The sequence below is a fragment of the Hyperolius riggenbachi genome, chromosome 2 (genome assembly GCF_040937935.1).
Source record: "Hyperolius riggenbachi isolate aHypRig1 chromosome 2, aHypRig1.pri, whole genome shotgun sequence".
Lineage (NCBI taxonomy): Eukaryota > Metazoa > Chordata > Amphibia > Anura > Hyperoliidae > Hyperolius > Hyperolius riggenbachi.
Genome location: NC_090647.1, coordinates 226538319 through 226551348, shown reverse-complemented (window position 1 = coordinate 226551348; position 13030 = coordinate 226538319). Strand labels below are relative to the sequence as shown.

Genomic DNA, 13030 nt, shown 5'->3' with positions numbered 1-13030 from the left:
TACCCAGTGTGTAGTTTAATAGTCAGGCCTGGATTTACATCACAGCAGCCTATAGGTACAGATGTCCTGGCACCCTACACTTTGCCCTCCATGAACCTACAAACCCCCACCAAACTGCACTGCAAGTGTGCTGACTGGTCCAGCTGTCACTTCTCCCTTACTCCCCTTGCCTGTCATAGGTAGCTACAGGTGTCCCATGGTATTAGGTAGCCAGAAGTATCCTCACTATTAAGTAGCTAGAAGTGCTCCCAAGAACTAGGTAGCTAGAGGAACCTCAGTATTAAGTAGCTAGAGATGCCCCTGGCTGAAGGGAGATTGTGTCAGTGGAATGCTGAGAGCACGGTGAGTAACCTCTCATTTTCACTCTGTTAGGGACTCTGCATAGGGAAGGAGGCGCTCGGGGAGGGTAGTGAGCCGCCTTTCCATCATCAGGCGCCTGTAGGCACGTACCTACAGTGTCTTATGGTAAATCCAGCCCTGCAAATAGTGTAGGAACTCCCTGTAATCATGGCAATGCATTGCCATCTACTAGACCCACACAGAGAATAAACTCGGGGGATCAACAACTGTCACATTATTATCTGGGAACTCTTCTTCGTATGAAATGTCTGTCTTCTACATAAGCTAAAAAACAGCAGAAATCTCCAAACATAGTGGGGCTTTAAAACTATTCTTATTGTGGGAGGAGGAGGAGGAGCAAACTATTTCAATACCACTGCAAGGCAGAAGTTCTGACTGCACTGCAGAGATGGATTAAGATGTAATGGGGCCCTGGGCAAGGTAGTAGATTTGAGGCCCCCATGTAGTCCCTTTTGGTAAGCTGAAGTGGAGAGAGGTCAAAGAAGGTGACAGGTGGGCCCCTTGGCACCCGCTAGGCCCCAATCACCTGCCTAGGTTGCATGATGGATGATCCTGCTCTGCTGCACTGCTTACTTAGCACTTGCAATCATTTCAAGCTACTGCAAACTTCCTAGCAACGAGGAGACCGCTGGAGTGAAGGTGCCCATAGACATGATCATTTGTTCAGCTGAAATGACTGAAATCGGCTGTGTCAGATAACCATCTTTTGTTTTTTACTTCAGGTTTACCTTACATTCTACTTATAAGATACAATAACTGATGCCCAAATGTTATCCGTGAAAAGAATTGAGTATCTAGTTTGTTGCAATTTAACACTTCTTTTGATGGATATATTTCAATCCATTTTTTTTCTTTTTGTCTCATGCAGGTTTCCATCTGTACCACAGGCTGCCCACCATAGTCCCAGAAAGCTGCCTCCTTATTTTGGTTGGACTGCTTCTTGGTGGTATTATTTTTGCAGTTAATGAGAAGTCTCCTCCCGCTATGAAGACAGATGTCTTTTTTTTGTATCTGCTCCCTCCAATTGTGCTTGATGCGGGATACTTTCTCCCCACACGCCCCTTCTTTGACAACGTCGGGACGATATTTTGGTACGCCGTGGTGGGCACGCTATGGAATGCTGTTGGAATCGGGATATCGCTCTTTGGCATTTGTCAGATAGAAGCATTTGGGCTACTAAACATTTCATTGCTGCAATGCCTGCTCTTTGGCAGCTTGATCTCAGCTGTAGACCCAGTAGCCGTTCTTGCCGTTTTCGAAAATATCCACGTCAATGAACAACTGTATGTTATAGTATTTGGGGAATCGTTATTGAATGATGCTGTCACTGTGGTGAGTATACCAATCTTCAGTATCACATTTTTACTTTTTACAATGATCCGAAAGACTATTTCAGAGAAAGTCTCATATTTATTTTAGCATTAGCGCTAGGGAATGAATGGCTGAGCACAAATAATGGTGCTTTCACGAGAAGGACATTAGCTATTCCCAAGGCTGAGGGTTGTGCCAAAATGTATCAGTTAAATATCACAGCACTTGCCCGTTCCAGATGGTTAGGTCTTCAATGTATGTTTCTTTCTTGCTGTAAGAAGGTTTGTACTCACATGCAACTTTTCCGCATGACCGTCCACATGGCCAAGCGATTGCACGACTTGTACTTTCCACCCACCAAGCAACTGAATGACTAGCTCATTTACATACTGTACATGCAAGCAAAATGATGGACTGCACAATATGGCCGCATTCAAAACAAGTACAACTCTTTGGAATGACATGTACCTACGCAGCCAACTGCATGATATCAGCCCAATAGTCGCAGGGGCCAATACGCCTGTTGGTTCGGCAAACCGCCTGTTATCAGTCGCTTGTCTAGTCGTTTATCATACATTCATATGCCCAACTATAGGCCAACAGACCAAGTTTGGATAATAGTTTGGCGGAAAAGTTGCACGTGTGTATGAACCTTAAGCTTGCCATTTTTTCCTTAACCCTTTCTGGACCAGCACCCTCTGCCCCCTTAACCACTTAAGGACTGCAGTCATAAAACCCCTTAAGGACCAGAGCCTTTTTTTCCATTCAGACCACTGCAGCTTTCACGGTTTATTGCTCAGTCATACAACCTACCACCTAAATGAATTTTACCTCCTTTTCTTGTCACTAATACAGCTTTCTTTTGGTGCTATTTGATTGCTGCTGCGAGTTTTACTTTTTATTATAGTCATCAAAAAAGACATGAATTTTGTCAAAAAAATGACTTTTTTAACTTTCTGTGCTGACATTTTTCAAATAAAGTAAAATTTCCTATACATTTGAGCGCGAAAGTTATTCTGCTACATGTCTTTGATAAAAAAAAAACCATTCAGTGTATATTTATTGGATTGGGCAAAAGTTATAGCGTTTACAAACTATGGTGCCAAAAGTGAATTTTCCCATTTTCAAGCATCTCTGACTTTTCTGCGCACCTGTCAGGTTTCATGAGGGGCTAAAATTCCAGGATAGTACAAATACCCCCCAAATGACCCCATTTTGGAAAGAAGACATCCCAAAGTATTCAGTGAGAGGCATGGTGAGTTCATAGAAGATTTTATTTTTTGTCACAAGTTAGCGGAAAATGACACTTTGTGACAAAAAAGAAAAAAAAAAAAAAGTTTCCATTTCTTCTAACTTGCGACAAAAAAAAATGAAATCTGCCACGGACTCACTGTGCTCCTCTCTGAATACCTTGAAGTGTCTACTTTCCAAAATGGGGTCATTTGTGGGGTGTGTTCACTGTCCTGGCATGTTGGGGGGTGCCTAATTGTAGGCACCCCTGTAAAGCCTAAAGATGCTCATTGGACTTTGGGCCCCTTAGTGCAGTTAGGCTGCAAAAAAGTGCCACACATGTGGTATTGCCGTACTCAGGAGAAGTAGTATAATGTGTTTTGGGGTGTATTTTTACACATACCCATGCTGGGTGGGAGAAATATCTCCGTAAATGACAATTGTTTTATTTTTTTTACACACAATTGTCTATTTATAGAGATATTTCTCCCACTCAGCATGGGTATGTGGAAAAATACACCCCAAAACACATTATACTACTTCTCCTGAGTACGGCGATACCACATGTGTGGCACTTTTTTGCACCCTAACTGCGCTAAGGGGCCCAAAGTTCAATGAGTACCTTTAGGATTTCACAGGTCATTTTGAGAAATTTCGTTTCAAGACTACTCCCCACGGTTTAGGGCCCCTAAAATGCCAGGACAGTATAGGAAGCCCACAAATTACCCCATTTTAGAAAGAAGACACCCCAAGGTATTCCGTTAGGAGGATGGTGAGTTCATAGAAGATTTTTTTTTTTTTGTCACAAGTTAGCGGAAATTGATTTTAATTGTTTTTTTTCACAAAGTGTCATTTTCCGCTAACTTGTGACAAAAAATAAAATCTTCTATGAACTCACCATACTCCTAACGGAATACCTTGGGGTGTCTTCTTTCTAAAATGGGGTCATTTGTGGGGTTCCTATACTGCCCTGGCATTTTAGGGGCCCTAAACCGTGAGGAGTAGTCTTGAAACCAAATGTCGCAAAATGACCTGTGAAATCCTAAAGGTACTCATTGGACTTTGGGCCCCTTAGCGCACTTAGGGTGCAAAAAAGTGCCACACATGTGGTACCGCCGTACTCAGGAGAAGTAGTATAATGTGTTTTGGGGTGTATTTTTACACATACCCATGCTGGGTGGGAGAAATATCTCTGTAAATGACAATTATTTGATTTTTTTTACACACAATTGTCCATTTACAGAGAGATTTCTCCCACCCAGCATCCGTATGTATAAAAATACACCCCAAAACACATTATACTACTTCTTCTGAGTACGGTGATACCACATGTGTGACACTTTTTTGCAACCTAGGTGCGCTAAGGGGCCTAACGTCCTATTCACAGGTAATTTTGAGGCATTTGGATTCTAGACTACTCCTCACGGTTTAGGGCCCCTAAAATGCCAGGGCAGTATAGGAACCCCACAAGTGACCCCATTTTAGAAAGAAGACACCCCAAGGTATTCTGTTAGGAGTATGGTGAGTTCATAGAAGATTTTTTTTTTGTCACAAGTTAGCGGAAAATGACACTTTGTGAAAAAAAAACAATACATATCAATTTCCGCTAACTTGTGACAAAAAAATAAAATCTTCTATGAACTCACCATACTCCTAACGGAATACCTTGGGGTGTCTTCTTTCTAGAATGGGGTCATTTGTGGGGTTCCAATACTGCCCTGGCATTTTAGGGGCCCTAAACCGTGAGGAGTAGTCTTGAACCCAAATGTCTCAAAATGACCTGTGAAATCCTAAAGGTACTCATTGGACTTTGGGCCCCTTAGCACAGTTAGGCTGCAAAAAAGTGTCACACATGTGGTATCGCCGTACTCAGAAGAAGTAGTATAATGTGTTTTGTGGTGTATTTTTACATATAACCATGCTGGGTGGGAGAAATATCTCTGTAAATGACACATTTTTGATTTTTTTTTACACACAATTGTCCATTTACAGAGAGATTTCTCCCACCCAGCATGGGTATGTGTAAAAATACACCACAAAACACATTATACTACTTCTCCTGAGTATGGCGATACTACATGTGTGACACTTTTTTGCAGCCTAGGTGCGCTAAGGGGCCCAACGTCCTATTCACAGGTCATTTTGAGGCATTTGTTTTCTAGACTACTCCTCACGGTTTAGGGCCCCTAAAATGCCAGGGCAGAATAGGAACCCCACAAGTGACCCCATTTTAGAAAGAAGACACCCCAAGGTATTCCGTTAGGGGTATGGTGAGTTCATAGAAGATTTTCACAAGTTAGTGAAAAATGACACTTTGTGAAAAAAACAATAAAAATCCAATTTCCGCTAACTTTTGACAAAAAATAAAATCTTCTATGAACTCATCATACACCTAACAGAATACCTTGGGGTGTCTTCTTTCTAAAATGGGGTCACTTGTGGGGTTCCTATACTGCCCTGGCATTTTACGGGCCCAAAACTGTGAGTAGTCTGGAAACCAAATTTCTCAAAATGACTGTTCAGGGGTATAAACATCTGCAAATTTTGATGACAGGTGGTCTATGAGGGGGCAAATTTTGTGGAAACGGTCATAAGCAGGGTGGCCTCTTAGATGACAGGATGTATTGGGCCTGATCTGATGGATAGGAGTGCTAGGGGGGTGACAGGAGGTGATTGATGGGTGTCTCAGGGGGCGGTTAGAGGGGAAAATAGATGCAATCAATGCACTGGGGAGGTGATCGGAAGGGGGTCTGAGGGGGATCTGAGGGTTTGGCCGAGTGATCAGGAGCCCACACGGGGCAAATTAGGGCCTGATCTGATGGGTAGGTGTGCTAGGGGGTGACAGGAGGTGATTGATGGGTGTCTCAAGGTGTGATTAGAGGGGGGAAATAGATGCAAGCAATGCACTAGCGAGGTGATCAGGACTGGGGTCTGAGGGCGTTCTGAGGTGTGGGCGGGTGATTGGGTGCCCGCAAGGGGCAGATTAGGGTCTAATCTGATGGGTAACAGTGACAGGTGGTGATAGGGGGTGATTGATGGGTGATTGATGGGTAATTAGTGGGTGTTTAGAGGAGATAACAGATGTAAACACTGCACTTGGGAGGTGATCTGATGTCGGATCTGCGGGCGATCTATTGGTGTGGGTGGGTGATCAGATTGCCCGCAAGGGGCAGGTTAGGGGCTGATTGATGGGTGGCAGTGACAGGGGGTGATTGATGGGTGGCAGTGACAGGGGGTGATTGATGGGTGATTGGCAGGTGATCAGTGGGTTATTACAGGGAATAACAGATGTAAATATTGCACTGGCGAATTGATAAGGGGGGGTCTGAGGGCAATCTGAGCGTGTGGGCGGGTGATTGGGTGCCCGCAAGGGGCAGATTAGGGTCTAATCTGATGGGTAACAGTGACAGGTGGTGATAGGGGGTGATTGATGGGTAATTAGTGGGTGTTTAGAGGAGAGAATAGATGTAAACACTGCGCTTGGGAGGTGATCTAATGTCGGATCTGCGGGCGATCTGTTGGTGTGGGTGGGTGATCAGATTGCCCGCAAGTGGCAGGTTAGGGGGTGATTGATGGGTGGCAGTGACAGGGGGTGATTGATGGGTGGCAGTGACAGGGGGTGATTGACAGGTGATCAGTGGGTTATTACAGGGAAGAACGGATGTAAATAATGCACTGGCGAATCGATAAGGGGGGGTTTGAGGGCAATCTGAGCGTGTGGGCGGGTGATTGGGTGCCCGCAAGGGTCTAATCTGATGGGTAACAGTGACAGGTGGTGATAGGGGGTGATTGATGGGTAATTAGTGGGTGTTTAGAGGAGAGAATAGATGTAAACAATGGATTTGGGAGGTGATCTGATGTCGGATCTGCGGGTGATCTATTGGTGTGGGTGGGTGATCAGATTGCCCGCAAGGGGCAGGTTAGGGGCTGATTGATGGGTGGCAGTGACAGGGGGTGATTGACGGGTGATTGACAGGTGATTGACAGGTGATTGACAGGTGATCAGGGGGGATAGATGCATACAGTACACAGGGGGGGGAGGGTCTGGGGAGAATCTGAGGGGTGGGGGGGTGATCAGGAGGGAGCAGGGGGCAGTTTAGGGACTAAAAAAAAAATAGCGTTGACAGATAGTGACAGGGAGTGATTGATGGGTGATTAGGGGGGTGATTGTGTGCAAACAGTGGTCTGGGGGGTGGGCAGTGGGGGGTTTGAGGGGTGCTGTGGGTGATCAGGGGGCAGGAGGGGGAAGATCAGTGTGTTTGGGTGCAGACTAGGGTGGCTGCAGCCTGCCCTGGTGGTCCCTCGGACACTGGGACCACCAGGGCAGGAGGCAGCCTGTATAATACACTTTGTAAACATTACAAAGCGTATTATACACTTCCTATCCGGCGATCGTCGGGTTAACAACCCGCCGGCGCTTCCGATTGGCCGGCGGGTTGACGGCGCGGGTGGGCGGAGCCTATTGCCGGCGGATGCGTGCGCATCCCAGCGCGCGATCCCTGGCCAAAGAGTGCCCCAGGACCTGACGCCATTCTGCGTTACGTGGTCCTGGGGCTGCCACTTTGCCGCCGCCAATATGAAGTAGGCGGTCGGCAAGTGGTTAAGGACCAGAGGGTGCTGGTCCCGTAAATCGCCGCTTCCCGACGAATCGCCGCAATGATCCGCCGCTCCCGACGAACACGCCGCTCTGTCCCCGCCGCAGGCTGCTCTCTCTGCCGTCGCTATGACGGCAGAGCTCTGTGCGCCGGTTAGGAGCCGCTTACATTGGCTCCTGACCCTGTCACTCCATGTAAGCCAATGAGAGCGGCTTACATGAATGACAGGGCCAGGAGCCAATGAAACCGGCTCCTGCCCGGCTCACAGTGCTCTGCCGTCATAGAGGCGGCAGGGCAGCAACGAGCGGCGGGGGCAGAGCGGACCGAGCGGCGGAGACGGGCAGGGGCGTGCGGTCAATGGGACGTAGAGTTTACGTCCGGTCAGGACCGCAGCGCCCCCTGCCCGACGTAGATTCGCACTTGCTCGGTCCGCAGGTAGTTAAGCTTGCCACTGAAGAAGTAAGTGCTGTGTTTAACTGTTTGAATGCTGTTCTGCTACCAGTGTTTTTTCTGGTAGTACCTTTTTTTGCTGTAAAGAATCTTATAGAGCAAAGAAGAAATGCTGAGTTCTATACCACTTAAAGAGGAACTCCAGTGAAAATAATTTAATATAAAAAGGTGCTTAATTTTTACAATAATTATGTATACATGATTTAGTCAGAGTTTGCTCATTGTAAAATCTTTCCTCTCCCAGATTCACATTCTGACATGTATTACATGGTGACATTGTTACTGTGGGCAGATTATGTAGCTGTTCTGGCTTTAACAGACAGCTATAAACAGCCATTTCCTGTGTGTGTCATTGTTACATTGTGGCAGTTTGCCCAGAGTACCGTATGGTACCAGAGCCTCTTGTGGGAGGGGTTTCAGCACAAAATCAGTCATACAGCGCCCCCTGATGGTCTGTTTGTGAAAATCATTATATTTTTCATGTAAAAGTGGGTATCAGCTACTGATTGGGATAAAGTTCAATTCTTGGTCGGAGTTTCTCTTTAAAGTCTTTATTTTGCATGCAGCCTGGCTTTGCTTGGAAAGGCAGAGCCAGCTAGCATTGGGCTCTTCTGCTGATGAATAACAGCCCATGTGTTTCTTGAAGTAAACCTGTAGGGAAAAAAACTTTTAAAGGGCAGATAACTAAGTAGTGGTAAGCCTCTGGATAGTCTGGATCTGATCCTCCTTGACCCCTCCGCTGCTGGCCAGAACCTTGTTTACCTCTGTGGCTGCGCTCTCATCCAAGTACGAGCACGGCAGTGCTGCTCAGGTCCCAGTAGCTGCATGAAGGATAAAGCCATGAATGAGTGGCTTTGTGCTACAGCACAGTTGCAAAACCTAGTGACGTCTGCGCAGTACAGCCATGCTTATACTCGGACAGGAGCATGACCACGAGCAACATATTTGATAATTTTGTTGAGTATGTTTTAAAGGGAGACAGTGCTGCAACACTGGGGCGTAAGGAGATTGGGGAAACTTGGAGGCAAATATTTTTTATTTTTTTTTACTTCAGGTAAACTTTAACATTGGTAGTACCTTGCAGGAGGAACTGAAAGAAATAGCCTGACTTTCACGCTGTTTGTCACTTTTATTCCCAGTGCAAATCTAGACATGGGGGCTGAAATCTTAACACTCATCTTCAGGCTAGGTGCACACTTAGCAGGAACGCTAGCGTTGCGAAAAGCACTGAGTTTTTGAAGCTAATGGAAGTCTATGAGCCGCAGGAAAAAACACATATAAAAACGCTGGTTTTGTTGTATGATATTCATAAATGCAGCAAAAACGCAAATAATGAAAGTCAACAGGAACGCAATGGTATGCGTTTTTCATGCGTTTCCCATGCATTTTTATATACGTTTTTTCCCCCAAAATATATATATTTTTTTGCTGTATTTCCGCTTCCTGTTCTCTTCCTAGTGATTTGCATAAATGGAAATATAAAAATGCATGGAAAACGCATGGAAAACGCATACAAAACGCATATGCATTTTGTATATGCAAACGCATTAAAAGGCACGCCAGTTTGAAAACGCATCACAAGCGCACAAAAATGCAGTAGAAACGCACAAAAAACGCACACAACATTAACATAAAACATGACATAAAACGCAGCCTTTCACGTTATGTTATGTGTGCGCCCAGCCTCAGGTGTTCAGCAGTGAAATGCACCCTATTAAATCCCTGACAAGAAAACCCCCCTGGTGTTGCTGTCATTGGCCATATTATAGCTGAATATGGCATCCAAACCAAAGGTCTCTCAATGACCTGCTTCAGACTGTCTTTGAGTTTCTCATTCAGATCACAATTTTGAGTTCTCCATAGAAATTTCTGTAAAGGCAATTTATATACTGTTTATGAATGAATCAATCTCTACCAATTTCAATCACAGTTTGCATTGTTATTATTATAGTCTCAACTACAGTTCTGTTATTGCTAAGGGGACTTTTAATATCTCCATCACTTTTGCAAGTTCATCCATACAAATAATCAGATGTTTGGTATTGGAGTGAGCCAACTGTAAAGTTTAATTAGCACTGACTCAATTGCGCATTTAAGGCCCTTATGCACACCCATATCATCGTGTCTGTCCAAAAAAGGGCAAGATTAATAATTCAGCCTTCAGTATGAATTGATTGCAGCATCAGTACATCAGTTGTCTTTCAACCCAATACACACTACAATATATGCTAATTATCTAATCTTTTGACAGCGATCAGATACGAAGTTGGATAGTCATAATAATATTTTTGTTTGCATGACACATTTTTTTACAATAAGAAAGAACTTGTACTTTACCCGTGTCTAGATGTGTAAGAGTCTGGAATCAACTAGTCTGTTTATGACATGATGCAGGTGATGTCAGATCTTGAGTGCAGCTTCACAGATCAGTTACCTTAAAGTCATTCAGGAAGTCAGGCTGATAGCCTGTTCATTCTGCGGACATAACAATCAACATCAAGATCCAACATTGCGGTTCTTGTGATGCCGATCGTGGTGTCAATGGAAAACACAGTTTTTGCCTATTTAGACATTTTGGCTTCAATTCATCAAAGGGTGTTCGATAACAAAACCCCAGTCGTTAAAATACCGCATTCGGTATTTTACACTTCACTGTGCTAATTCATCAATATTTTCCCATGTGTGGTAGAGGTTCGTTAAGTTACTGAACTACTAGGCTTCAATTCATCAAAGGCTGTTCGATAACAGCAGAGTGGTGCAGAGCAGCTTGGAATGTCCCTGTGTTGTTACAAGCTGGTAACAATAGAAGGCATCCAGACATCCCTTTAGATGTAAAGGTGTTATAGTTACTGTTATTTATGCCGCCTCTGCTGCTCTGAATCTGTCGATCAGTCTCTTAACATTATTTATTTATTTGCCACAACGTAGATGAACTTCCTGGAGACATTACAAATGCCATGCTTGGTGATTTCACCACCAGCATCTTTGCATTATCAAACAGGGCCTGAAAGGGTTACACCACCGAAGGGAATCTGGGGATATCTTTTGTCCTGTTCTCTCTGCTCACTGCCTGGGGGGTCTGAAAGCTTGTGTGGAGAAGCCTGTGTGACCTATCAGCAGCACTTGCAGGAGAACAGGGGCTGTTTCTATTGGCTGCCTGCTCCTGCTAATCATGAAAACATTCACACAGAAGGCTTTTGAAGCCTGTAACAACAGGGGAGAGCTTGAGATAAACACTGAATGTGTTAGCGAATGTGGGAACCTTGATGAATTAACATTTGTTGAGCACATGTCGGTAATTTATCTCATTGCTGTGTCATTTCAGCTTCTCATTCGGTAACAGCTTTGATGAATTAACATTTTCTAAAGTTCTCCGTTAAGTCAGCTGTTTTCAGCATTACCGAATGCGGTAATGCTTGATGAATTGAAGCCTTTGTCTAATCGAATGTCTAATTGAATTGGGCAAAATGAAAAACCTGTGTTGTGTGTGGCCAGCTTTAGGCAAATCCACATCTTAAAGGAGTTATCAGGGAAAAAAAGTCAAAATTAGCTTTACTCACCTGGGGCTTTCTGACAGACAGCGCAGCTGCAGTAAGGCCGACCCCGCGGCCTGAATGCCGAGAACAGAGACCAGGACAGCAGCGGGGGCGGAGCGGTCGGCGTGGGACAGTCGGCTGCAAGGGGCTGGAGAAAGCCCCAGGTGAGTAAAGCTAATTTTGCCTTTTCTTCCCTGATACCTCCTTTAAGGAGAGGCTTAAAGTGAACCAGAGATGAAGCACCCTCATGCATTTTATCATATATATCAGTGGGAATGCTCAGTCGGGGATTTTATCAGGGCTGATAACAGGCAGGCTGAGCAGTGAAGGGTGAAACAAAAAGCAGGGCAGGTGTTTTCTGTAATGTTCCCACTGATATATATGGTAAAATACATGATGGTGCTTCATCTCTGGTTCACTTTAAGATGCATACAGACATACAAATTACTGTCTCCTGCAGTGGTCAGGACTCCATTTTACATGCTAGCGATACATTCTGTTGCTATGGAAGGCAGAAGAGAAGGTCGGCCTGCACTTGAGCGGGACAATTTGTCTGAACTTGATATAATGCACCTTTGCTTGTATTACGTACCCATGTTTGTTCTTTACTTTGTATAGTACTAGGAAAAAGAAGGATGCTATACAAAGTAATAAAAAAAAATATTAAAGTAGAAGCTTAGGACCTTTTAGTTTTCTCAAAATGTACAGAATTTTGTTAATTATTAAGTCTAATTTGGTTGTCAAAAATGTGCTTTTTACTTTACATACAAATGATGGAAAAACCTTTTGTGCTTAGCAAATACAATTGTACACTGTGTGCCTAAACATACTAATTAGCATATTTTCTTAACTCATGATCTATCTAGTGTATGATTATTATGGTAATAATATTAATGATTTATACAGCAATTCAATCTCACTACAATCTTCTTTGGCACTGTACAAAGTATACAAAGTGACAATCACTGGCAGACAGACAATGTATGCAACATAAATGTGGCAATAACTATATCAGTGTTTAACAAAGCCAATGGCAATTACAAAAACAAAGGGGGAAGAATCCTGCCTTTGTGAGATTAACATCTAAAGGGATAGGAAGGAAAAAATAAAGACAATGAATTAGCTGTATATCTGGAGGACTGGAAGTTCCAGTATCAGATCCTGCAAAATGCAGAACTTGGCTGCTGGGTGGGTTACATGTATATGCTTGTCTGAAGAGGTGGCTTGTAAGAGATGGAGGATGGATTCACTTAAAATGGACCTGACCTCTTGCACAGGAAACAATGAAAACACAAATTAATCCACCCTGTATGTATTTAGAGAGTTTAGTCTGTCTAATTCTCCCTCATCTGTGACTAAACACAACTGTAATTTGATCTCTCAGCTGTGTCAGCACAGGAATATTGGCAATCCTGAGCAGCTACTTTGTACAAATAAGATGTTAACCATATGTCTGCTTCCATGAAAGCAGGAAGTAGACACACTGCAAATTTAGTGCAGGATTTGTATCAGTTGTATCAGTTGCAACAAATAAATGTTTTTTTTCTA

General features: G+C 44.0%; 1 protein-coding gene across 1 annotated transcript in view; it reads left to right on the top strand.

The window, feature by feature from the left end:
* The window catches only part of LOC137546166 (sodium/hydrogen exchanger 2-like), a 129952-nt gene that overhangs the window by 30707 nt on the left and 86215 nt on the right, over positions 1–13030 (top strand). The window contains exon 2 of the mRNA XM_068268247.1: positions 1229–1692. Coding sequence (XP_068124348.1) covers positions 1229–1692 — 464 coding nt within the window. The remainder of the gene's footprint in view (positions 1–1228; positions 1693–13030) is intronic.